This window comes from Rattus norvegicus, chromosome 11 (genome assembly GCF_036323735.1).
Source record: "Rattus norvegicus strain BN/NHsdMcwi chromosome 11, GRCr8, whole genome shotgun sequence".
Taxonomy (NCBI): domain Eukaryota; kingdom Metazoa; phylum Chordata; class Mammalia; order Rodentia; family Muridae; genus Rattus; species Rattus norvegicus.
The window spans coordinates 96,725,758-96,749,829 of record NC_086029.1 but is presented as its reverse complement, the minus strand read 5'-3'; the positions used below and the strand labels follow the sequence as shown (position 1 = coordinate 96,749,829).

The window sequence follows — 24,072 nt, the reverse complement described above, 5'->3', positions numbered from 1 at the left end:
GGAGCACATGGAGTGAAGAAGCAGCTGAAAAGTCGGACTCTAGAATTTGGAGTAAAATGTAATGTGTGGCAGAAGCCAGCAGAAACAAATGATCCATGTATACCTCAGAAGAGGTATCAGTAGCTTGGCTCAGAAAAGCAGAATTCCTCGGAAGGAAGCTCATTCATGCTACTCCTGGGCTTCAGCACTAGAAGAATAAAAACAAAACAAAACGAAAACAACAAAAACCAACCAACCAACCAACCAAACCAAAAAACACAATCGATCAAACAAACAGGCAAACACACAAGTGAGATGGCTAGGTAGGTGGAGGGAGAAAACCACGAGAGGTGGAAAGATCAGGACTAGATAAGGTCATGGGTGGGGGTGGGATGGGAGTTATGAGAGAAGACAGAGAGGAACAGGAGACCATGCAGCCAAAATGGCTGGTTATATAGGAATGAGAGAAGCTGGAGGAAGGGAAGCCCAGCTCAGCCCTTGGGTTGAAGCAGTTGAGGGTAGGGGGCAGGGTATGTTGGTCAGGATGATAGGTAAGAGTGAGTTGAGACTGAGGGAAAGGGGCAACCAGAGTCTACTTTGATAGGTTAAATAGTCACTTGTCCTGAGTTTGAGACTAACCCCATACCTCCTACACTTTTCCAGCCCAAACAAGGGCTGCCCTCCCCCCAGTTTCTCGTTTCTATATAATTCTGCCACTTCTTTCATATGCTCTCTTTGCTCTCTTGGTCTCTTCCCCTCACCCTACCCTATCTCCTCTCATGGCCCAGTTCAGTCCATTTAATGTACTCCTTTCTCTCCTTGCTCTGAATTCTTCTAGATGCCTCTGGCTGTTCTCTCTCTCATTTCTACAATGAAAACCTCCTCAACCATACCTTGGAGCAGTCGTGTTCTCAGTTTATAATTGAGGGAAGTGCCCCATCACTGAGCTACATTCCCAGCCCTTATTTTGATTTTGAGAGAGAAATTCCACTAAATTGCTTAGCCTGGTCTTGAACTTGTGATTCTCCTGTCTCAGCTGCCTCGATAGCTGGATTTCAGGGTACCCCACAAGGCTCATCTTTGAGATGTGTCTCTAAGCATCTGTCCTGTCACAAACGTACCACAGATAGTTCTACATCAGATTCCCTACCTAGGTTGCTATAGAGATTAAAAGACCAAATCAAACGGTTGTACCTTAACAATCAAACCTTTACTCCTTGGTGCCCAGTTCAGTGAGTTGTGATGCCTCACAAAAAAAAAATCTACAGCTTACAGCTTACCTCCTAAGGACCCATGATGACTCACCCCAAATGTCAGTCACAGGAAAGACCACTGCTGCCTTAAATATGATTTAACAAGACAGTGAGATGACTGCTGTACACACACACACACACACACACACACACACACACACACACACACAGTCACACACACACACAGTCACACACACTCACACAGTCACACACACATTCACACACACACACACAGTCACACACACAGTCACATACACAGTCATACACAGTCACACACACAGTCACACATAGTCACACACACAGTCACACACACACACACACACACACACACACACACACACACACTGTAGTGTGTCGATCTTACCTCAAAGGAAGAAAGATAGTTTATTCTGGAGCCAAACTTGAGTGACCATGGCTAAGGGACATAGCTCAAGGTCACCCAGGTCCCCTGTTTCGATCTGGAAGCATTTTCTGATTTTTTGTTTTGTTGTTTTGTTTTTTAAACAGTAACAGAACAAAGAAGCTCATAAGTCAAAGCATTGTAAACTACATGAGAGGAAATATTAAGTAAGCATTCACAGTGGCCTGGCTGCTATCTGTTAGCATTCTTAGTCCTTCCATTGTTGGAGAAGAGGGTTTTGTTAACGTAATACATTAAAAAAGTCTTATCATTTTATCCAGGTTAGGTCTGAGTCTGGGCTGGGTAAGAGAAAGGATTAAGATAGCTTCAAAGAAATTGTGATTAGGTTATCAGATCAGCAAATGTGGTGATTTGGACAGGTATGGCCTCATGCCTTTGAATGCTTGGCCCAAGTGGAGAGGCACCACTAGGAGGTGTGGCCTTGCTGGAGTGGGTGTGGCCTTGCTGGAGGAAGTGTGTCACTGTGGAGGCAGGTTTTGCTCTGCTCCGTGTGGCACACAGCCTCCTTCTGTTGCCTTCAGATCAGGATGTAGAACTCAGTTGCTTCTCCAGCACCACGTCTGCCTGGATGCCGCCACGCCTCACACCATGATGATAATGGACTAAACCCCTGAAACTGTAAGCCAGTCCCAGTTAAATGTTTTCCTTTCTAAGTGTTGCCTTGGTCATGGCACTTGGTCACAGCAATAAAACCCAAACTAAGTTGAGCAACATTCCATACTCCCCGTAGTTATTAGGTTTTCATCAGTAGTCGATGCAGACATCTTTCCAGGAATTGACATTTACACTGCTTATTTATCCAGATGTGAACCCTACACTAATAGAACGTGAGGTTGTTAGATAGTTTGGGAAATGGAGATTAAGAAAACTGAGGCAGGGGTTGGGGATTTAGCTCAGTGGTAGAGCGCTTGCCTAGGAAGCACAAGGCCCTGGGTTCAATCCCCAGCTCCGGAAAAAAAAAGAACCAAAAAAAAAAAAAAAAAGAAAAAGAAAACTGAGGCAGAGAAGCAAACAGGGGATCTCACAGCTGAGATTGGAACAGTGAGGGCCTGACCTTTCCATAGGATGAAGTCTAGGATAAGGGGGGCTGAGGACCATGTAAACAGGTAGTTACAAGAAGTTACAGCTATGTGTGTGTGTTTGTGTGTGAGTTTGCGTGTGCATGTTTGTGCCTGTTTGTATGTATGTGTGTTTGTGTTTGTAAGTTTGTGTATGTGTGTTTGTGCCTGTTTGGATGTATGTGTGTGTTTGTGTGTGCATATTTGTGTGTGTGTGTGTGTGTGTGTGTGTGTGTGTGTGTGTGGTTTGACTGGGAGAATGATGAGCTGTTTTCCATACATTACTTCTGCATGTGGAGTGGACTGTTGAGGCTGGAACCAAACCATTCTCTATGGCTAGGGTGACTGCTCAGCACAGCCTAACTCAGTAAATGATTTTTTTACTGAATGATGAAAGTAACTGAAAAGGAAGGACCTACTAGGTATGGTGGAGGAGAAGGTTTATTGTGGATAAAAGGGAGAACATAGACAGAGGCAGAGACATCCGGGAAACCCAGAGTGAACATGACCCTGAGCTGAGCCATGTGAGGAGACAGGAGAATTGGGAGGGTAAAGTGCCAGGTCACCAAAATGGCTGGACTATACAGGGAAAGGCGGCTAAGTGAAGAACAGCTCAGCCCCTGGGCTGGAGAAGTTTAGGGTAGGGGAGTGTGGTATACCACCTATGTCCTGTAACAGGTATGGACTGAGGGATGCTGGGAGAACCTGGTGGCCAGGTCTGCTTTGATACATTAGAAAAGGCACCCTAGTCACTTAGCCATGTGTCCTGGGTTTGAGACCTAAGAAGTTTCTTATGACCTGAGGCTATTATGCAACAGAGAGGAGAGGGAATCCTAGAAAGACGTGCTGAGATGAACTGCCCTTGGGGTAAAAGACTCATTAGGAGAGTTAGTAATGAATGCCACACACAAGAGAGTAGGGTTCTAAAAACCTGAGGCTTCAGATTTACCTGACAAAGTGAGTTGTCTGTTCTTACAGGGAGGAGGGGGTCCCCACACAGCAGGCCCTGTTAATAAGTAGCATACACTCTGTTAGTAAGTAGTATACTAGGCGCCTGTAGTCTCAGGTTGTCTGGGATTCCTGGTGAAGGAGTTAGGGATAGGTTGGGGAGTGGCAGCTTTTTGTGAGAGCTGAGAAGAGATAGGCTGCAGGGTCACAGCAGGTGACCTGTCACACATTTACAAGGGAAAAAGATTGCAGGGTTGTAAGTGGCCTGGTTTGTGAGGCTAGAGAGAACTAAGACAGAATGTTTCCGGGGGTCTCCAGTTCAGGCTGCTCTCTATCCCGGCAGCAGTATGCTCACAGCAGAACAGAACTTCAATGGCACAGTAGCACAGCAAACAGTCAAGAGTGTATCAATGTGAACAAGGAACAGTACTGTCTAGAAAGAGTGGGCCTGCTGTATAGCAACAGCACCCATCTAGTGTTACTGGGGCCTGGAGGCCAGTCATACTCCCTGTCACCTTTAGCAACAAACCAGAGACAGAGGTAGGTAAGATGGCTTATACAAGTCTAGACTTGGAAAACTGGATTAAAGACAATATGCCTTAGGGGATAGCATTCCTCAGTTTTGAAAGGAAAAGTGTTCTTGGGGGTCTTAAGGGGTGATGGGTGGAAGAATTCTGTGCTTAGAGACGTTCTTTGTTTTCTCATTTAAGTTCCTAAACAGCAGAGCCTTGCTCTACGTTTTCTTTGAAATTATTCTTAAGGTTGAACTCTCTCTCTCTCTCTCTCTCTCTCTCTCTCTCTCTCTCTCTCAATTGGTGAATTTGACATCATGCACCTCAATCCCACTCCTCTACTCCTCCCCTCGTAACTGCCCCAACCCTTGCAACCTCCCCTTAACAGAGAAAAAAATAACTTTTTGTGGAAGCTATAGCGCATCACAGTGTGCCCCGCAGTATACCCTTGGTACACACTTCTTTGCTTGCAATGAGTCATTGCAATGACTCATTGATCTGGTATGAGGTCTCTGGCTTCTGCTAGTGCTACAATACTGGAACCTCGACGGGACTCCTCTCGGATATCCTGTTGTTGCCCTGTGTCTTGGAGATCCTGTAGTTTTGCATCTGTAGGACTGGCCGTTCCTGCACTCCAGCATCATTGGGCCAATCCAAAACCCTGGATCTAGGCCCCAGAGGTATCTGAGCTGATCAGTCCATTGGTCTCATGCCCTTAGGACTGGCTCACTAGCAACTCCCTGAAACCAGGGCCAGTTCTACCTTACTGCCTAGGTGAGGTAAGGCCCGCTCTCCTGAGTGTTTCAGCCAGTGAGAGACATGGCTAGTTCCCCCATTCTCATGACCCTGGACCAGCTCTCCCACCTGCCATAGATGGCGAAGGATGAATGAGGGCATCTCTTTTCCGCACCACTGCACAACAGAGAAGCAGCAGGGCTGGCTTGAACTATCTCTCTCTCTCTCTCTCCTACAGTGTACAGGGCTACTCTTCCAAGTACTGCAGCTGGCTAGGGGAACCATCAAGTCTGCTCTCATGCCCCCAAGCCCAGCTCTTCCATGATCCCCATTTGGCAGGGTTGTGAGGTAGAACTATTCCCAGTTTTCTGAGAAAATGCCAAGTTGATTTTCAGAGTTGTACAAGTTTGCACTCTCACCAGCATTGTGCTGGATCTTGAAGCTATAGATTGAAGCTATAGAGTGCTTTTGGTAAGACCGCCATTTTACCATTGTTAATCCTACCCATCCATGAGCTTGGGAGATCTTTCCATTTTCTGAAATCTTCCTCAGTTTTTTCCTCCAGCGACTCGAAGTTCTTGTCATACAGATCTTGGTAAGAATTGTTACACCAAGATATATATATATATATATATATATATATATATATATATATATATATATATATATATTTATTCATGGCTATTGTAAAGGGTGTTGTTTCCCTGATTTCTTTCTCAGGACCCTCCATCATTTGTATAAATGAGGGCCATTGATTTTTTGGATTTGATATTATAATCAGCCACTTTGCTGAAGTTGTTTATCAGCTGTAAGAGTTCTCTGGTACAATTTTTGGGGTCACTATGTTTACTATCCTATCATCCACATACAGCTATACTTTGACTTCTTCCTTTCCATTTTGTAGTCCTTTCGTTGTCTGATTGCTCTGGCTAGAACTTCCAGTACTCTATTGAATAGATAGGGAGAGAGTGGGAGCCTTGTCTTGTCCCTGAGTTTAATGGGCTCAGGGGACTTCTCACAACTCATCTCTGTAGTCTGTGTTTCCGGCATATCCGACTGGGATGGGAGTGGTGAGGCAGGGTTCCAAGCCAGTCTGTCTTGGAGCTCCCACGGGTTTTCATGGGGAAGCAAGGTGCTCTTGGGATCTTGCAAGATCATTCCAAATGGAAGAGATAGCCAGAGCTAGACAATGGTCCTCAGGGGACTGTGTGCAACTCCCAACCTATTGTTCTTTATGTCTTATTGTTGAGGGCCTGTCGGTCAGTTCCTCCCATCCTAACAGTAAGACCAAGTAACTTCCTGTAACTGTCATATAGGAATTCCCATTCTCTCTTGTTATAACATAAAAAGCAGCAGCTTCCTGGAAGGCTGATACATGTCAACCTCAGAGGAGCTGAAGTGAAGAGGTCTTGGAGGGAACAGCAGGCCCAGGGCTGAAGAGGAGCTTCCTTAAGTGTCACATCCGCACCCACTGGAAACAGGGAAAGTCATAAAGCCAGCACAGCTGTTTGACATAGTTTGAATAAATCAGAACTGAATGCTGTAATCGCTGTCTTTCTGTCTCTCACTTTTGGGTTTTGGTATTGCATTCTTGGGGACTTTCTGCATTATGATTCACTTATGGCTTTTCCTGAGACTTTTTTAGGAAAGTCCTAAACTTAACATTATCTGGCCAGTCCTTGGAAGTCTTCCTTATGCTCTGGAGACCATTAAGCACAGATAAGCATAAAGCTATATGAGGCCAGGAATCTTCTTGGGTCATCTGCCCCTGAGCAAACTCAAACAGAATAATTGGTGCAGGGTAAACAGAAACAACTGACAAACTCTGACTGGCCAGGAAGTTACAGACTGAAGCCTCTCTTTACTATATGCTTAGAGCACTCTGAAAATGTAGTTTAAAGTCAGGGGGAGTGGAACTCAGTAACTAAGATGGGTTGACTAAAATAATTTCCTACTTTACAGTGTAGATGTTAAAGAATGTAGTAAAGGAGTTAGGTGTTAGTGTTTGTTATTCCTAAAAAGACAGTTCAGATAGTTTCTGCTTGCCTGGAGTGCTTTCAAACTGCAAACACTGTCAACCTAAAAGCAGGCTGTCATATAATAAATGTGTTTGCTTTGGAGGAGACATTCTTTAGATTCTCTGAATTGGAGTTATAAGGCTGATAGTATTAAAATCTGTTCTGTTTGTACTTTCTAATTGTAACTGAACTTGTAACCCTGGACATCCAATGAAAAAATCAGACGAATAATCTACACTTCTTGGAAATAATGAGTCTGTTCTATGAAGCCTGTATAAATAACAAAGCAATCTGCTACTCAGAGCTGCAGAAAAAGGCACGATTGCTAGTCATTTAGAGCTGCAAGACTACCTGACTCCCTCCCTCCAATCTTGGACTCCTTTTCTCCTCTGAGGACCATCCTACCAGGGACTGGCTGCACTGCTGACACTTAATTGAGGCCACTATGTACCGCATGACAGACGGCCTGGAAGAAAGTAACTTCGAATCCTGCCAACAAAGGTTTCTGATTCTTACCTGTCTTCCGATGGTGGCAAGAAGTTCCGTACCACGTAACTTAGCTTGGCCTAGCCTACTTATCAAGGGCCAGAGAAGCCAGCATTAAGTAGGAGCATACATTATCTTGCAGTTATAAGAGGGAGTAGGATTTCTTTCCTCCCCAAGGCCTGTGGGCTCTGTTACAACAGACACCTGTCAGTTCTTTATCCTAAGGGACAGACTGAAGAAAGCATGACCTGATTTCTGGTAGGGAAAGAGAGAGGCAGTTAGAAGGTCTGTGATCCACCATGTCTTGGGGGTGACTTCCTCTCTTGAAATCTACCCACTACATCTGTCTCTCTTATCAGTCTATTTTCTTTAATAAGTTTACTTTAACCTTTTCTAAATCTGTTCTATCTTGGCAAACACTTTTGAGACACACAGACAGACATTTGTAGTATTAATTTTTAATAAATCCTGACGCAGGGTCGCTTCCTGCCTCCGCAGTTCACGTTCCCGAATGAAAGATACACCCACGGCCTTTATATTTCAACACGCCTTAAGCAGCACAATAGCTGGGGAACTGCCTAAATTTCATGCGGTTAGAATCTACCTCCCACCGATAATTCCAAGACACTACTTACTAATTTATATGCTCCATTGTGGCTGCTCTAGACCCAGTGGAGAAGCCCTCTGAGCCGTTCTCTTGGTCCCTTTACATGGATGGCATCTGTTTCTCACTCCTGTACACACCTCGGGTGTGGCTTCTCTCTCATTCTCCTCCACACTCTCCCAAGGCATGGTGGATTTCCTCCTTCCTCCTCAAGGCCCCATGCCTGGGAATCTTAAATCCCACCTCTTTCTCTTCTTCCCAGCTATTGGCTGCTGGCATCTTTATTTGTCAAAGGTTCCCAGAAGCCAAGTGCAGACCCTCTGGTGCAAACAGTTTTGGGGGACACGATTAGCATTAGAATACAAGCAGCAGGCTGGAGAGATGGCTCAGTGGCTAAGAGCACTGACTGCTCTTCCAGAGGTCCTGAGTTCAATTCCCAGCAACCACATGGTGGCTCACAACCATCTGTAATGGGATCCGATGCCTGGTGTGTCTGAAGACAGTGACAATGTATACATAAAATAAATAAATCTTAAAAAAAAAAAAAGAATACAAGCAGCTCCAGACATTAACAGCAGAGAGAGAGAGAGAGAGAGAGAGAGAGAGAGAGAACAAGAAAGGTAAGCATCACAACAACCCCCCCTTCCCTTTTAAAAGTTACACATCGATGGGCCAGTGGCATTTGCTCTTAATCCCAGCACTTGGGAGGCAGAGGTAGGCAGATCTCTATGATTCTGAAGCCAGTCTGGTCTACATAGTGAGTTCCAGGACAGACAGGACTCTGTAGAGAAACTATGTCACAATCAAACAGACTTTATATTGATTGATTAGGTGTGTGTAATGTACCATGACGTGCATGTGGAGGTCAGAGGACAACATACAGGGGTCATCCCTCCACCATGCAATTTCCAGAAAGTGAGCTTAGGTTGCCAGGGTTGGCAAGCACCTTTTATCTGCTGAGTCATCTCACCTGCCACAACTGCCCTGTGTTAAGATTTAAAGCAGCATATGAAGGTTGGGGCACCAGTACCTTGTTGGGACTAAGGGAATGCTACTTCCTCGTCAAAAGAGTGTACCCTGAGTTCTCTATCTGTCCCTGGGGGTTGGGAGGGTGGGGGAGACAAGATGTTCTGATCTGTCCCAAAGAATAGAACATTATATACTATTGTCTTACTCCCCCCTTAAGAGTTGACCTGACCGGGGCTGGGGATTTAGCTCAGTGGTTAGAGTGCTTACCTAGGAAGCGCAAGGCCCTGGGTTCAGTCCCCAGCTCCGAAAAAAAAAGAACCAAAAAAAAAAAGAGTTGACCTGACCATGATATCCTTGGAAAAGCTGACTCACCTGAAACCATGATAAGGACATGGGAGGAATCACTGCCCTCCTACTGAGATAATTGCCCTTAGCCCTGGTCCTCAAGGCAGTTGGTCCCACATCTTCACTGCTAAACTGGACCACTTTTCCAAGTTCTAACTCAAAGAGTGTAACTTATCTTTCCCCTTTTCTATCTGCTTGTTTTTTTCAAGACCGGGCTTTCTGTGTGTGCCCCTGGCTGTTCTAGACCAGCTTTAGACTTCAGAGCTCCACGAGCCTCTGCCTCCTGAGTGCTGGAATTAAAGGCGCCCACCACCACTGCCATGCTTCCTTTGTCTCTTGTTTCTGGACATCAGCCAAAATCCTAGCACTTGGTACTGGTTACATTTTTGTTGCTGTGATAAAATGGCCAAAGGCAACCTAAGGAAGAGAGAATTTACTTTGGTTTAACAAGTTCAGTGAGATTAAAAGTCTACCAAGGTGGAGAGGAGCATGGCAGACAAGTGGCAGGCATGGCAGTGGCAGAAAGCTGACCTGGAAATGGGTGGAAGTTTTAGGCTAAGCCTGCCCTTAGTGATAGACTTCCTACAGCAAGGCTGCATCTCCCCACAACTGTTACAAACAGCACAACCAACTGGGACCCAGTGTTGAGATGCCTTAACCTTTGGGGGTTATTTTGAATTCAAACCAGGACACATGCTCTCCGTGGCACATGGCTTCTCCATGCTTCTCTGAAGACCCCTTCCCTAAATACTTGTAGACATCTGTTGTTGATCCTAACAAAAAGCCTGACTTTTCCCCTCCTCTCCACCTCCATTCTCCTGGCACTGCTTGGGATTATAGCTTGCTGGCTTTGTTGCTTTTCCTTTCAAAGTCTAATAAGATGGTCTGGCCGTTTTGAAGTTCTTTTATTGCCAGGTGTGTCAGAGGACACCTTTAATCCCAGCCCTCAGGAGGCAGAGAGGCAGGTGGATCTGCCTCTGGTCTACACTGTGAGTTCAGAAAAGCCAAGGCTACACAGAGAGACCCTCAAAAAACAAAAACTAAAGCCCCCAACTCTCAAACCAAAAGAAAAAGTTATCAGCGAGAATAAGAAGAATCCACAAAAGAGAGCCCTGATTTCCTCTTTAGCACCTTTACTAAAACATCTTCTGCTTGTCACCATCATTTCTTTTTTTTTTTTTCTTTTTTTTTTGGAGCTGGGGACCGAACCCAGGGCCTTGCGAACCCAGGGCCTTGCGCTTCCTAGGTAAGCGCTCTACCACTGAGCTAAATCCCCAGCCCCGTCACCATCATTTCTAGTGTGACATTTTGGCGATGGACAGGGAATCTCTTTATATCGTTTCACTCTGGTTCTTGTGGCAGTAAGTGGATCTGCCTGTATTCAACTGCAGATCTCTGGCTGGTACTGCTCTCCATTAAGACTGACAAGATAACTATTGTAGTGTTGCTTTTTCCTCCATGATGTTCCCAGAGCCATTTTGGAGTAGAGATTGCCTGTTAGTCACAGTACCTAACTGAGCAGAACAATACAGTACTGTCTAGGTCTGCTATATTAGTAATGTTACTCCTTCACTAGAAAAAGGGGAGGACCATAGGTCCCTCCGCTGGGCTTCTAGTTAGTCCTTCTGGGCCCGCTCCTAGGCACATGTGATCTTGGGAGACTCTGGAGTATATAAGAAGTGGAAGACTAACTGAAACTGAGACTGCATGATGTAGCTCCCGTGAGGTCTCATCAGTGGCAGGGTGGGTCTCTGAAGCTATTTGGGGTCACCCGGTCTCTTATAAGTCTAATAAGCTCTTTGGTTCATAAATATGGACCTCAGTGGGACCCTTACTTTGGTCTGTCATTGGAAGGTTCATGAAAAAGAATGGGTACACATCGCCATCAGAAGAGCTATTATTAGGAGAGGAGGCCCTGCAGGGGACCGGAGGCCTTCAAGGTCTGAAGAGGAGCTGGAAAGAGAAGAGGAGCGATAGACTGCTATGGCCAGAGGAAAGCCATAACTGGGTCTTGAAGTGTTTGACAAAACTTGTCCTAGAGACTTGGAACACAAGTCTATTCTTCCTAGATATGGAACCCACAAAAGACCAAAGTCCAAGTTGGTAAACAAACAAGTTATTGAGTTTACTAACAGGAATATAGGTGATGGGCTACTTATGAAAGAATAAAGATTTTAAACTATCCCCCACTGACCCTGCTGTGAGGACAAGTGCACTTCACAGCAAAGAATAACATCACATGTTTTGGGGATGTAGCCTGGCTATAGCCACCACAAACCATCTGGCCTCGATAAGGCCTGACTCAACAGTCCTGAGAAAAATGAGAATTAGGGTCAGCTTGCCCCAGAAGCAGGGTGTCCTAGAGTTGAACTGAGCCCAAGTTACAAACCAATGAAATTGCTTTGTGTGAATGTTGCCGACTGCCTATGTAGTTTTCCCTATAAATACCTTCCCCTAATTGGGCTCGGGGTCGACTCCTCTGTCTCCTGTGTGAGATACATGTCGTCCCCAGAGCTCTGGTTCCTCAAATATACCTCTTGTCTATTACATCAAGACCCGTTTCTCGTGAATTCTTGGGGGGTTGCGTCATCTCGAGATTTGAGTGGGGGTCTTCCCCACCCCGGTGGTGGTCTTTCACTTACAGGCGCAGAAATGACTCAAAGACAGCTGAATCACCAACCAATATGGGTGACAGCTCACCAGGCCGGAAACCTGGAGCACACTGCACAGCCTGCAGGCAGGTGAGGAGATTGGAATGTCCTTTCCAGGTGTCTTGTTTGGTCTAAACCTCTTCCAGGCAGCCCAGCTGCTTCCTGCTTTGTTAAGGCTGTTGGTCTGGTCTGAGTCTACTCAGCAGCTTTTGTCCTCGGAGAGTCTTGTGCAGCTCAGTTTCACTTGTCAGAGAGGGACTTTCAGCTTTTGTTATTTCTCTGACAGGGAGGGGCCAAGTGAATTTGGTCCGTTTCAAGGACTTCCTGAAACTAATTAGAGTTTTTTTAACCTTCCTGCTTAAGGAGTTTCCCTGAAGAATGAAATGCTCCAATCTTGGGGAAAAAACTGTTATACAAGGGGAAAAAGGGGTTTCCTTTCAAATCTAGAGACCAAGGCTTTTGGGATGGGAATATCTTCACACTATATAAACTAGTTTTGGGGCAAAGATTGTGGGATCCCTTCCTATTCTGCTAGTCCCCATCTCTAAAACTTTTTAGAGGGTGACCTGTTTTGGTTGTATTTTTAGATAGCCAGAAATGACAAGGGAATGTTGTCTTCTACTTTTTGTTGGATCTCATGTCCTTGTATTTGCACAGCTGGGGACTTTCAGACCATGATAAAAGTATTCTATATATGTATACCATCCCTTGCTAGAATACTTTTATCATGGTCTGAAAGTCCCCAGCTGTGTTGTCATTTGCTCCAGGGAGCCCTGATAGGTAGAAGTCCACCTACATTGGGCGCCTCTTTCTCTAGAAAGAGGGTCCATATCTTTTCTTCTGGGTCCATATCTAGCCTCCAGGCATCAATCAGGGTTCACCTGAAACAGCCTTTCTTTTATTCACTTTCTTCTTCTCTCCTCTTTTTCACGAGGAGGCTTCCTTAGTGATATCTTTCCCCTATCTTTCATTCTCCACATTGAAACTACAGTTTCCTTCTATCTATTTGTAAGAAGGCCCTACAGCTATCCTCTGGGATTCTGCTATAGGTATGCACCCCTCAGAGTGTGATCCTCTTGGAGGTGAGGCAGAGAAAAGTGGGTGTCCTCAGGACAGCTAGGGGCAGCTGAGTTTTGAGATTTTACTCTAGAGTCTCAGAAAAGAGGAAAATCAACACTTGTTCATAAAGGCCTTGCTTATTTTCACTCTCCAGAGAAAGCACTGGGCGAGCGACCTTCCAAAGTCTAAAGTACAGTGAGAGAAGAAACAAGCAAGCGAATGCCTGGGCCAGTGAAGAAAGAAATAAGAGGCACAGGGAAGAACTCAGACAATAAATAAGGGGATGAGGGAAATGAAGACAGCATGAACGAGAGGGTAGGAGCGACGTAGGGAGCAAGGAAGAAGCGAGAAGGAGGGGACAAGTGAAGCAATGAGTGAAGTAATGAATACGCGATGAGGAATAGAAGGAAATAATGCAGGGAGAAACGAAATGAATGAGAGAGGAGAGTGAGGGGAGGAAGGAGGCAATGAGGGAGAGGGTAAGTGATTAGGTGTGAAGAGACAAGCAAGCAAAGAAGCTATGAGAGAATGAGTGAGGGTAAGAATGAGGCAAGGAGGAAGGGAAAGAAGGGCATAAATTTGCACCTCCAAAAGGCACTTCTAGGGTGGCGTTTCCTGACCAGCGGTCCAACGACAGTGTAGCCCCAGTCCCGCTCTTCGGCCTCGCTCCGCCCCGCCCCGCAGCGATCCCCCTGTAGTCCACTTGCGCCTGCGCAGCATCACACGTGACGGTGAGGCTCCGCCCCCACCTCCAGCCTCCCGCCTCCCGCCTGCTGCGAGAGCGGCCACAGCTTGCGGCAGCACCAGGTCAGCTGCGAGGCATGAACCGTGTGGGCCTGGCAGGCCTTCGTCGCCGAGCTTGCGCTGCACGCGGGGATGGGAGAGGGAGCGGGGACAGCGGCGGACGCGGGGATACGGGCCAAGTATCACGGGCGCCTGGGGAGGGCGCGGGCGACTGCCTGACGTGGCGGGGGCCCGGCCGGGCGACCCTAGGGCGTCCGGCGCGGGCCTGGCGCCGTGGCGCGGGCTGGCGGAGGCCTGCGCGTGGCTGAGGCGGACCGTGGCCCTCGCAGCCCAGTCGACCACTCTCTATAGCCAGTCGTGGGTCCGAGTGTGGCCTCCGGCCTGTCCGGGTCCCTCGAAGCTATGGGAGCAGGGATTGCAACAGGCGGCAGGGCGGGCCTGGCTGCCGCTCCCGGCGTGACCTCAGGCTCTTCAGCCGCTGCTGCGGTTGTTGAGAGAAGCCGGAGAGCTCGCGCTGTCAGTGCAAAATCCCCGGGATGTACTAGTTTAGATCCTGTACAGGCCGAACGAACGGACCTGTCCGGGCGCAACGGGGCCACCTTCTACCCGCGGCAGCTTCCTAGGGTAAGGCCTGATCCCCGAAATGCTCCTAGTCAGTGCTCTAGGGAACTAGCCACAGAGCACGTCAGCACCTCTTGGAGACTCTCCGCGCCCCCCCCCCCCCCCGTGGAAATAAGGACCCACTCTTTCTCATTCCAAGCTGCTGGTTTTTCTTTTGTTGCACATGTTGCGTTGTGATACGGATAAGTTGAGGACAGATACTGAATGGGAGCCCCTACAGAAGATTAAGGATGCCTTTCTAGTAAATGTTCGTTGAAGATTCCTCTAAAATATGTTTCAGTGTATGGCTGTTTGGATAGGAAACCCAGATATCTTGACTAGGGGCCCTTAAATAAAGCGTGTTTACACGCGTGAGAAGCATGAAGTTATAAGCCGAAGCAAATGGAAAGTGAAGAGGAATATTGAAGATATGTAGTCACTAGAGTCTCCTTAATTTTTTGTCGTTAAAAAGAGTGAAGACAGGTGTGGTGACACCTGCCTTTAATCCCTGTACTCCGGAGGCAGAGGACGGCAGATCTCTGTGAGTTCGAGGCCAGCCTGATCAACAGAACTCCAGGACAGTGAAGGCTGTTACACAGGACACTTGAAAAAACAAGTGTCTGTATGTGCACCTGGGTGAAGGAGTGAAGGCTCTGGAGACCAGCAGAGAGCATCTCGACCGGATGTCAGTGCTGGGAACAAAACTCCAGTTCTCTGAACAAATAGTTTTGTGTTAAATGCACTGAGCCTTCTCTCTAACCCTACTTGTTCCTTATTTATTTATGACAAGTCTACATATTGTAGGCTGGCTTCCAACTTTGTGATCTTTTTGTATCAGCATTCCTGAGTGCTGGAGTTACAGATCTGTTACTATACCAGAGATCCTGGATGCTGTTGCACTCTTGGTTGTACTGAATTTCTTTTCTTGAGCTTAGTAAATGTGCTCTGCCTATCCAAAGGAGTAGCCATCCTGTTTTACTGTACTTGTTTTTGTGGTGGCTGTTTAGAGAGTAGATGATATTTCCAAGAGGGCAGGCAGGCTGCTCAGCTGACAGCAATGGAGACCACCCCAACATGTGCATTGCGGGGGGGGGGGGGGGGAGTCAGTGTCTGGTTTTTTTTTTTTTTTTTTTTTTGGAGCTGGGGACCGAACCCAGGGCCTTGCGCTTCCTAGGTAAGCGCTCTACCACTGAGCTAAATCCCCAGCCCCTAGTCAGTGTCTGTTAAGGCAATTAATCATCCACAGATGGGGAAGCCTTCCAGGACGCTGAGGTTTGAAGGTAGCAGCCAGAGTCTGGTTAGCAGATATTGCCATAGAAACTAACCTTGAGGTGCTTGGGAGACAAACTGTCAAGGGTAGAGAAGACTGGTTCCCTACCAGAGCATGTTTTTTGAGATTGTATGAAGGCTCTAGGTAGATGTGATCAACTAGATCATGGCCAGAATAGTACTATGAGAAACGAACATAGTTCTGTTAGAGGATTGCAGGTGTTCCTGTGGGTCTAAGAACTGGTAATGTGGCAGGCAGGAGAAGGAAGAAAGCCTTTGAGTATTAAGTGGGGAGATGGCACAGGGTAATGAGGCGAGAGTTAGGGAAATCCTTTGGAACAACATTTCTATGCTCTGACTCCAAACTGTGGCCATTGGAAAAAATAAGGGGATGGCTGTGCAAGATACAGGAGTAGAATCAAGACCAAAGGATCTTACAAAACATAAGCTTAAGAAGGAAAAGAGATCATGGAGATTAGGAGGTTTCAGGTAGAAATGGAGCATGCAACTGACAAAAACAGACCAATTAGGAGGGATTCTGGCTGGAGATGCCATTGGGAATGCATGTCCTGGGGAATGGATGGATTGAAGGAAAGGAAGAAGTCAGGAGAGGAGGAATTACTTTACAGCAGAGTTCCAGGCTGGAGAGATCCTAACCCAGAAACAGTTGCCAAGACATAAGCTCTAACCATCTCTAGGGCCTTGTGAGAAGGCATCTGGTTCAGGTAGAATGAAGGTGTGGGTAAGCCAATAGAGCCCCAGCATCCAGGGGATGGAAGAGAAGGAGGCACGGTGATGGGAGGCAGGAGAGACTTGAGAGCACGTGGGTCCTGAAGAGGAGGTGAGGGTGGGGAGAAATGTGCTCCTTCAGTAAGAAGGCTTTTGGGCTAGATTTGATTTCCCTTGACATCTATTTTTCATTTTAAAATACACATATTTGAGGGCTGGCAAAATGGTTCAGTAGTTTAAGAGTGCTTACTGCTCTTACAGAGGACTTGGGTTTTGTTCCTAGCACCTTGGTTAATGGCTCACAACTGTATTCCAGAGGATCTGACACTCTCTTCTGACCGCTGAGGTCTCTTACACATACATATTGCACATAAGTAAAAATAAATCTTTAAACTTATTTATTGTTACTTTATGTGTACATGTGTGTACCACAGTGTATGAGGGGAGGTCAGAAGACATTTTGGTGGAGTTTAGTCTTTCCTTCCATCTATGTGGGTTCCAGGCATTGGATTCAGGCTGCCAGACTTACAGGGCAAATGTCTTTATGGTAGGGAACTCCTAAGTGTAAGTAGGATAGCATGAGGTGGACAGGGTCCATGGCCTCCTAAATGGCTGACCTGTGCTAAAAGAACATATGGTTAGCCATGGCCCATATCTTACCTCCAGGTTGGTTGTTTCCTGATCTCTAGTAGCTGACTATGCACTGTTGTTTATGGTTCATTCAGGGTGTGTGTGTGTGTGTGTGTGTGTGTGTGTGTGTGTGTATGTGTTGGTAAAGGAATATTTGTAGTAGGTTTGTTTTCTTGGTTGAGGTTTTATGGCTCCTTTTAAAATCATTTTTTTGTTGCAGTTTTTGAGCATGATTGTTTGTTTTTGGACATAGGTTCTCATATAGCTTAGGTTTGCCTTAAACTCCCACTGTCAATAAGGATGGCCTTGAGTTTTTTTTTAATGCGTATTAATTATATATGTGCATGTTTATATCTGTGTGCATGTGAGTGCATGTACCCAAAGAAACTAGAGACATCAGATTCCTCTAGAGCTGGAATTACAGGCAGCTATGAGACTCTCAACATAAGGATGGGGATTGAACAGAACTCTGGACTGTTCAGAATAGAATTCTGATCCTGTAGAAGAGCAGTACATGCTCTTAAACACTGATTCATCTCTCCAGCCGCCTACCTCCACCCTTTTACACACACACACACACACACACACACACACACACACACACACACACACACGGGGTGGGGGGAGCGACATATTTACTTACTTACTCATTTCAAGACAGGGTTTCTCTGTGTGACAGCCCTGGCTATTCTAGAACTCCCTTTGTAGACCAGGCTGGACTCCAGTTCATAGAGATCCACTTGCCTCTACCTCCTGAGTGCTGGGATTAAAAATGTGTTCTACCACACCCAGCATTTCCATATTCTCTTAATTTTCCCTGTCTTTCTGTCCTGTCTCAAGTCTTCCAAACTCTTTCTTTGCCCAATGCTGGGGATCAAGTGTTAGACCCCACATGTGCTAGATAAGTGCTTTAATGAATCATACCCTGTATCCTCTTTTTTAATTCTGCTTTGAGACAGGCTCTCTAAGTTGCTGAGCTGCTCCTGAATTTGTGATCTTGCAGTCTCAGCCTTCCAGGTAGTTGGGATAACACTTGTGAGTCATCGTGGCAGCCTCAGAACACTTCTGTCTTACTGCAGTGCTGATGGTGGCACATAGGCTGAAGAGACCAGGTTATAAGACAGAAGGTCAAGTGGGACCAGGGCTGGCAGGAAACAGGGAATAGTGGTTTTGGGGTCTTAGGGAAGTCACTGCACCAGGTGCCACAGGTAAGTACTTTCAGCCTGTGTGGCACTGCCACCTACCTACCTGCTCACTCCTTGCTCCCCCTGTCTTGCAGCTGACTACAGTAGTGAGGGCTGCTGCGGCTGTCAGGATGGCTGAGGAGCAGGACTTTGCCCAGCTGTGCAAGCTGTCCACACAGCCCTCCCACTCACACTGCGTCAACAATACCTATCGAAGCACACAGCACTCCCAGGCCCTGCTCCGGGGACTGCTTGCTTTGCGAGACAGTGGGATCCTCTTTGATGTTGTCCTGGTGGTAGAGGGGAGGCACATTGAGGCCCATCGGATTCTGCTGGCTGCATCATGTGATTACTTCAGGTAAGCTACCTATAGTTAACTTTTCTTTTTTGTGTTTTTGTTTTTGTTTTTTTTCAAGACAAGATTTCTCTATGTAGCTCTGGCTGTCCTGGAACTCACTTTGTAGACCATGCTGGCATGGAGCAAAGAGTACCTGCCTCTGTCTCCCAAGTGCTAGGATTGAAGGCGTGCACAGCCATGCCCAGCTTATGCTCATGTTTTCAATGTCTTTATCAGAATATATTAGCTATATGTAATAATGGGTTTCATTAGGGCACTCTGATACACACACACACACACACACACACACACACACACACAATGTGTTTTGATCATATTCACCTTAATACTCTCTTTTGCACTCCCAAAGGCCCCCTTCTTTTCCCTACCAGCTCTCCTATGTTTTTGTTTTGATTTTAGTGATCCACTAAATACATTAAGGCCTTTGACAGGAGAGTTGAGTCACAGGTTTATTTAGTGAATTGAGTACCTTCCCAGTGACTTAGGAAAATGTCTTAACTCCCTCAGCAACCATTAAGGAACTATCTATAAATCCTCAAAAAGGAAGGGGCTCTCCTGTGACTGTTTCTGTAGGGCTAATAACAGGTTATCCTGACTTTACCAAGTCGGGGTACTGGCACCGAAGATGACTGGGTCTTCTCTTGTCTTAGTCTTTCCCACAGTCTATTGTGCAGGCTTCATCAACCAGCCTAGCATAGAAGAGGTCTTAAGAGTTTATCTTTCAGTTTGTTTCTCCTTTGGGCATGTTCTCATTTTTCAAGACTGGGTCATGGCTGGCTGGCTTTACAGTGTTGTGTTTTATAAGAGAATATTCAACTGCAAATGCAGTATTTGGTGATTTCCTTGTCATGATTTAAAACCTGCGATGTTCAAAGGCTAGTGTGTAAGGAATATAACTAACAGATGCTAACATGTTAAGGCTAGTGTGTAAGGAATATAACTAACAGATGCTAATATGTTAAGGCTAGTGTGTAAGGAATATAACTAACAAATGCTAACATGTTATCTTTTTTTTTTTTTTTTTAATTCTTTTTTTCGGAGCTGGGGACTGAACCAGGGCCTTGTGCTTGCTAGGCAAGTGCTCTACCACTGAGCTAAATCCCCAACCCAACAAATGCTAACACATTAAGGCTAGTGTGTAAGGAATATAACTAACAAATGCTAACATGTTATCTTTTTTTTTTTTTTTTTAATTCTTTTTTTCGGAGCTGGGGACTGAACCAGGGCCTTGTGCTTGCTAGGCAAGTGCTCTACCACTGAGCTAAATCCCCAACCCAACAAATGCTAACACATTAAGGCTAGTGTGTAAGGAATATAACTAACAAATGCTAACACGTTGCTTCCTTGCTTTCAGTCTCTATATACATGCCTGCTTTCAAGATGTCGCGACACTTTACCCCTCACCCGTTAGAATGCTGTCTGTGAGGTTTGCACACTCATCCTCTGACACCTCTGAAAGCAGACATCTAAAGCTAGAAAATTGTTACTGTAAAGCGATTCGTCACACATCTGCATGATGCTTAAAGTCACCTTTTCCCTGGCCAGCTACTATCTGTCTTATAACCCCTGTTGCTGCTAAAAGTTCCTTCCCAGGAGATGTGAGCAATTCCACCCATCCTCCTAAGGTCCCAACAACAAATCAGGGCATAATTCCACCCAACTTTACTCTGGGGAACCAATGAGTTTATTAGATTTTCTTAAGTAGCGTAGAGGAGGGGTTATGTACAGGGATGTGGGTGCTCCTCCTCCAACAGTCAGCACCTGAATAGCCTTTACCTAGCAGAGATGAGGGCTTCCTTAAAACTGCACAAATGGGGTCCCCTTCCCCTAGTCTTCTTCAGCCTAATTAATATTCCTGGAACCATGTGCAAATAAGGCAGTGTTACATACAGTGGGTGGTAGGGAGTTGGGTATTCAGGTAGGGATCTCATGATCCTCCTCCCCAGCTCTCCATGGGCATGTAAACAGTCAACAAGCCCAACTACAATAATCTTTACCATGAGGTTCAGCTGAATTGCTTGGAAGAAAGTCACTCACAATGACCTCCCATTACCAGGAGTTAAGCTTTGGCCTGTCTGATATGCTCTATGATCCTTTCAGTGCTTTCCCTGGCTTCTTGCATGACCACATGTCAGGACTTAGCACATGGGGAAGAACTGGGTTGGTTTGTCTGACTCACACAGTAGAGCTGGAATTTGTCACGTACTCCTATCGTAGTTTCTAACTTGTGTTAGCGTTCTCTAGAGAGACAGAATGAACACAAAGTGATATATGGGAGAAGAGAAGGAAAACTGACTCATACTTGTACAGACTGAAAAACCACATGGCAGGCAGTCTGACAGCTGAAGATCTTGGGATTCTAATAGTGTGGCTCAGGGTAAATCTGAATGCTTGAACCAGGAATGTTAGCTGTGTGTAATTCTCAGTGTAAGGCTCAAGGCTCGGGAACCTTAGGGAGTTTGATGTAAGTCCAAGAGCCAGAGAATCTGAGTTCTCATGTCCAGAGTCAGGAGATGAGATGGGGTCTTCCCCACTTAGTCCACTGAGGTTCATGCCAGTCTCTGCTAGGAGGAGGTGCTGCTGCTTTAGGTATCTTTTATCTAGTCATATTGACACCCAAAGTTAGCCAGCAAGGGCTGAGCATGGTAGAGGCAGAAGCAGGGAGATCTCTGTGAATTCAAGGCCAGCCTAGTTTACTTAGTGAGTTCCAGGACTAGAATTACATAGTCCCATGTCTCAAAGAAAATAAAAATAAAAAAGTCAAACAAGCAAACGCTAAAATTAACCACCATGAAAAAAATTAGCTACACAGATATTTACTAGCTTGGCTTTTTCCCCTGTGTGTTTTGTTGTTGCATATGCCTCCCCTCCTGCTCCCCCTCCCCGTGTGTGTGTGTGTGTGTGTGTGTGTGTGTGTGTGTGTGACTGACTGACATTAGATATCTTCCTTGAGTCTTTTGCACTGTGGTTTTGACAGTCTCTGGCTGAGCTTGGGGCTCCCTGATTCAGCTAGACTGGCTAGCCACCAAGCCCCAGGATTCCTGTCTCTGCCTCCCCAGCACCGGATTCCATGTACTTTTTCTTTGGGGATTTTTTTCCCTATTGATTTTTTTTTAAAGATTTATTCATTTCATGTATGTGAATACACTGTTGCTCTCTTCAGACATGTCAGAAGAGGGTTATCAGGTCCCATTACAGATGGTTGTGAGCCACCATGTGGTTGCTGGGAATTGAACTCAGGACCTCTGGAAGAGCAGTCAGAACTCTTAACCACTGAGCCATCTCTCCAGCCCCCTATTGATTTTTAATTATTCAAATATCATCCTGGGTCTATCATTTATGAACATTGTTTAGAATTTCTCTCAAGAACTGCTAAACATCAAGACTTTTTGGTTTTTTTTGGAGACAGGGTTTTACTATGTAGCTCTGGCTCTTGCTATATAGACCAGGGTAGCCTTCTCCTCAGAGATCTGCCTGATGAGTGCTTGGTCTATACACTGCCTACACCTGGCTCGATCCCAATATTTTTATCTTTAAGTACTCCAGTATGGCTGAGGTTGCTCTCACACATCTATAATACCACTGTCAGCCTAAGAATATTTAGCTAGGTTAGGGATGTAACTTGGAGTATTTGCCTAGCATGCATGAAGCCCTGAGTTTGATTTCTAGTATCATGTAAACTGGGCATGCTGGTACTTGGGTGGGTAGTAGAAAAAGAAGGATCAGGCCATTTTCAACATACCAGGTTCTAGGCCAACCTGGGTTGCTGAAGACTGTGTTTCCAAAAAGGAGTGGGGAGAGAAAGTGTAAGCTGAATTGTATGATTTTATCTGATTAGAGTCTTTGTAGCCTTCAGAACATCTCAGCCTTCTTTCACGACACCTATTCTGGGTCCATTCAAGAATCATTTGGGGGATCCTTTCTCTTTTCCTCCGAGGGATACGATCTCATGTAACCCAGGCTGGCCTTGAGCTCCTTAATTGTTCCTCCATGACCTCAGTCCTGGGATTTCAGGCATGCATGACCATATCTAGCTGTACGTAATTGTTTATTTAGTTAGTCTTTTTGTGTGTGGTAGGGTCATTAGGTGTTTAGCTCTAATCGCTTCACACTCACTGTGTACCTCAGGTTCTCACACTTGTGCTGGGAATGCAGATGTGAATGCTGCTGCTTTTTGTTTGGTTTAATTTTTAGACTTGATGTCTTAGTTTGGGTTTATTGCTGTGAAGAGACATCATGAGCACAGTAACGCTTACAAAGGAAACCATTTAATCGCTGGCTGGGTTACAGTTTCAGAGGTTTAGTCCATTATGGCAGGATACATGGCAGAGTGCAGGCAGACATGGTGCTGGTGAAAGAGTCTATCTGTATCTTGATCCAAAGGAAGCAGAAAGAAGACTGTGTGGCACACTGGGAATAGCTTGAGCATCAGAAACCTCAAGCCAGGCCCCACAGTGATGGACTCCCTCCCATGAGGCCACACCTCTTAATAGTGCCACTCCCTGTGGCCAAGCATTCAAATACATGAGTCTATAGGGACCAAACCAATTTAAACCACCACGCCTGGGTTTTACTATTTGCTTTGGCCGGTCTGAGACTCACAAAAATCCTCTTGCTTCTTTCCAAATGCTGGGATTAAAGGTATGTGCTACACTGTTCATGGCCCTGGCCTGGGCTTTAAATTTAATTTTTTTTTGTTTGTTTTTGGACAAAGGGTCTTTTTATGTAGTCTTAGTTGATTAGACATCCCCTGGTGGACTAGGATAGCCTAAAATTTTCACCACTTCTCCAGCTTGTGCTTTTGGAGAGCTGGGGTCATAGGTGTGTATGAACCATGCCCATGCTGCTTAGGGGCAGTGCTCAGGGTGCTGCTAGTTCTGCTCTTACCAGCAGCTTGGAGGTCTGAGCAGAGAAGTCATAAAGGGAAGTCTGCATAGTAGCAGCCATGGAAAGTCTAGAGTACAGGATGCAAAGAGAGATGGCAAAGGGCTGGCTAAATGTGGAGTATCTGGAAATAAGTTTAACTCGTGCTTGGTCTATAGGACTTTGGGAGCTTGCCAGCCCTTTAAAGAGAAGCCAAGACGAGCCGGACATAAAGCAGCTGTTGTTTTCCTTGCAAAGAGCTAGTTCTCTCTGTATTAATCTGAATGTTTACTATATTTCCAAGAGGCTTTATTGGAAGATGTATGGGCAAAATGGTGTACTGTGGGGTACCCTGTGACACACCCTAGCATCCACATGAGACGATTTGGGAGTAAATTGTACAAATTAGTTATAAACTTGAAAAGAAAAAGCAAGCATTGGCCAAGAAATTGTTGACAACAACAGCCATGCAAGGAGATTGGCCCTATTCAATAATGCATGATATGGACGAACAGGATTTGAAATTTCCTGTTGGTGAAAGAGAAGGAAATATAGAAAAAGCCAGGAAGTTTAGAAACATCATAAATATATCAGGAACTCTGCATGTGACAAAAATGATATGGTAAATCATATCAAATTTGATATGGGAGGGGCAAT

At 45.7% G+C, this 24,072-nt stretch overlaps 1 protein-coding gene across 5 annotated transcripts in view; it reads left to right on the top strand.

Annotated features, from left to right (window-relative positions):
• Positions 1-13,750: 13,750 nt before the first annotated feature.
• Positions 13,751-24,072, top strand: part of Klhl22 (kelch-like family member 22) — a 40,912-nt gene continuing 30,590 nt past the window's right edge. The window contains exons 1-2 of one of the 5 annotated variants that reach the window (XM_063270457.1): positions 13,751-13,845; positions 18,290-18,552. In XM_063270457.1, the coding sequence (XP_063126527.1) occupies positions 18,326-18,552 (227 nt within the window). In that variant the 5' untranslated portion in view covers positions 13,751-13,845; positions 18,290-18,325. Of the gene's footprint in view, positions 13,846-13,950; positions 14,407-18,289; positions 18,553-24,072 lie in introns of those variants that run through there. The other 4 variants (NM_001107079.1, XM_006248700.5, XM_006248699.5 and 1 more) reach the window with 4 other exon arrangements.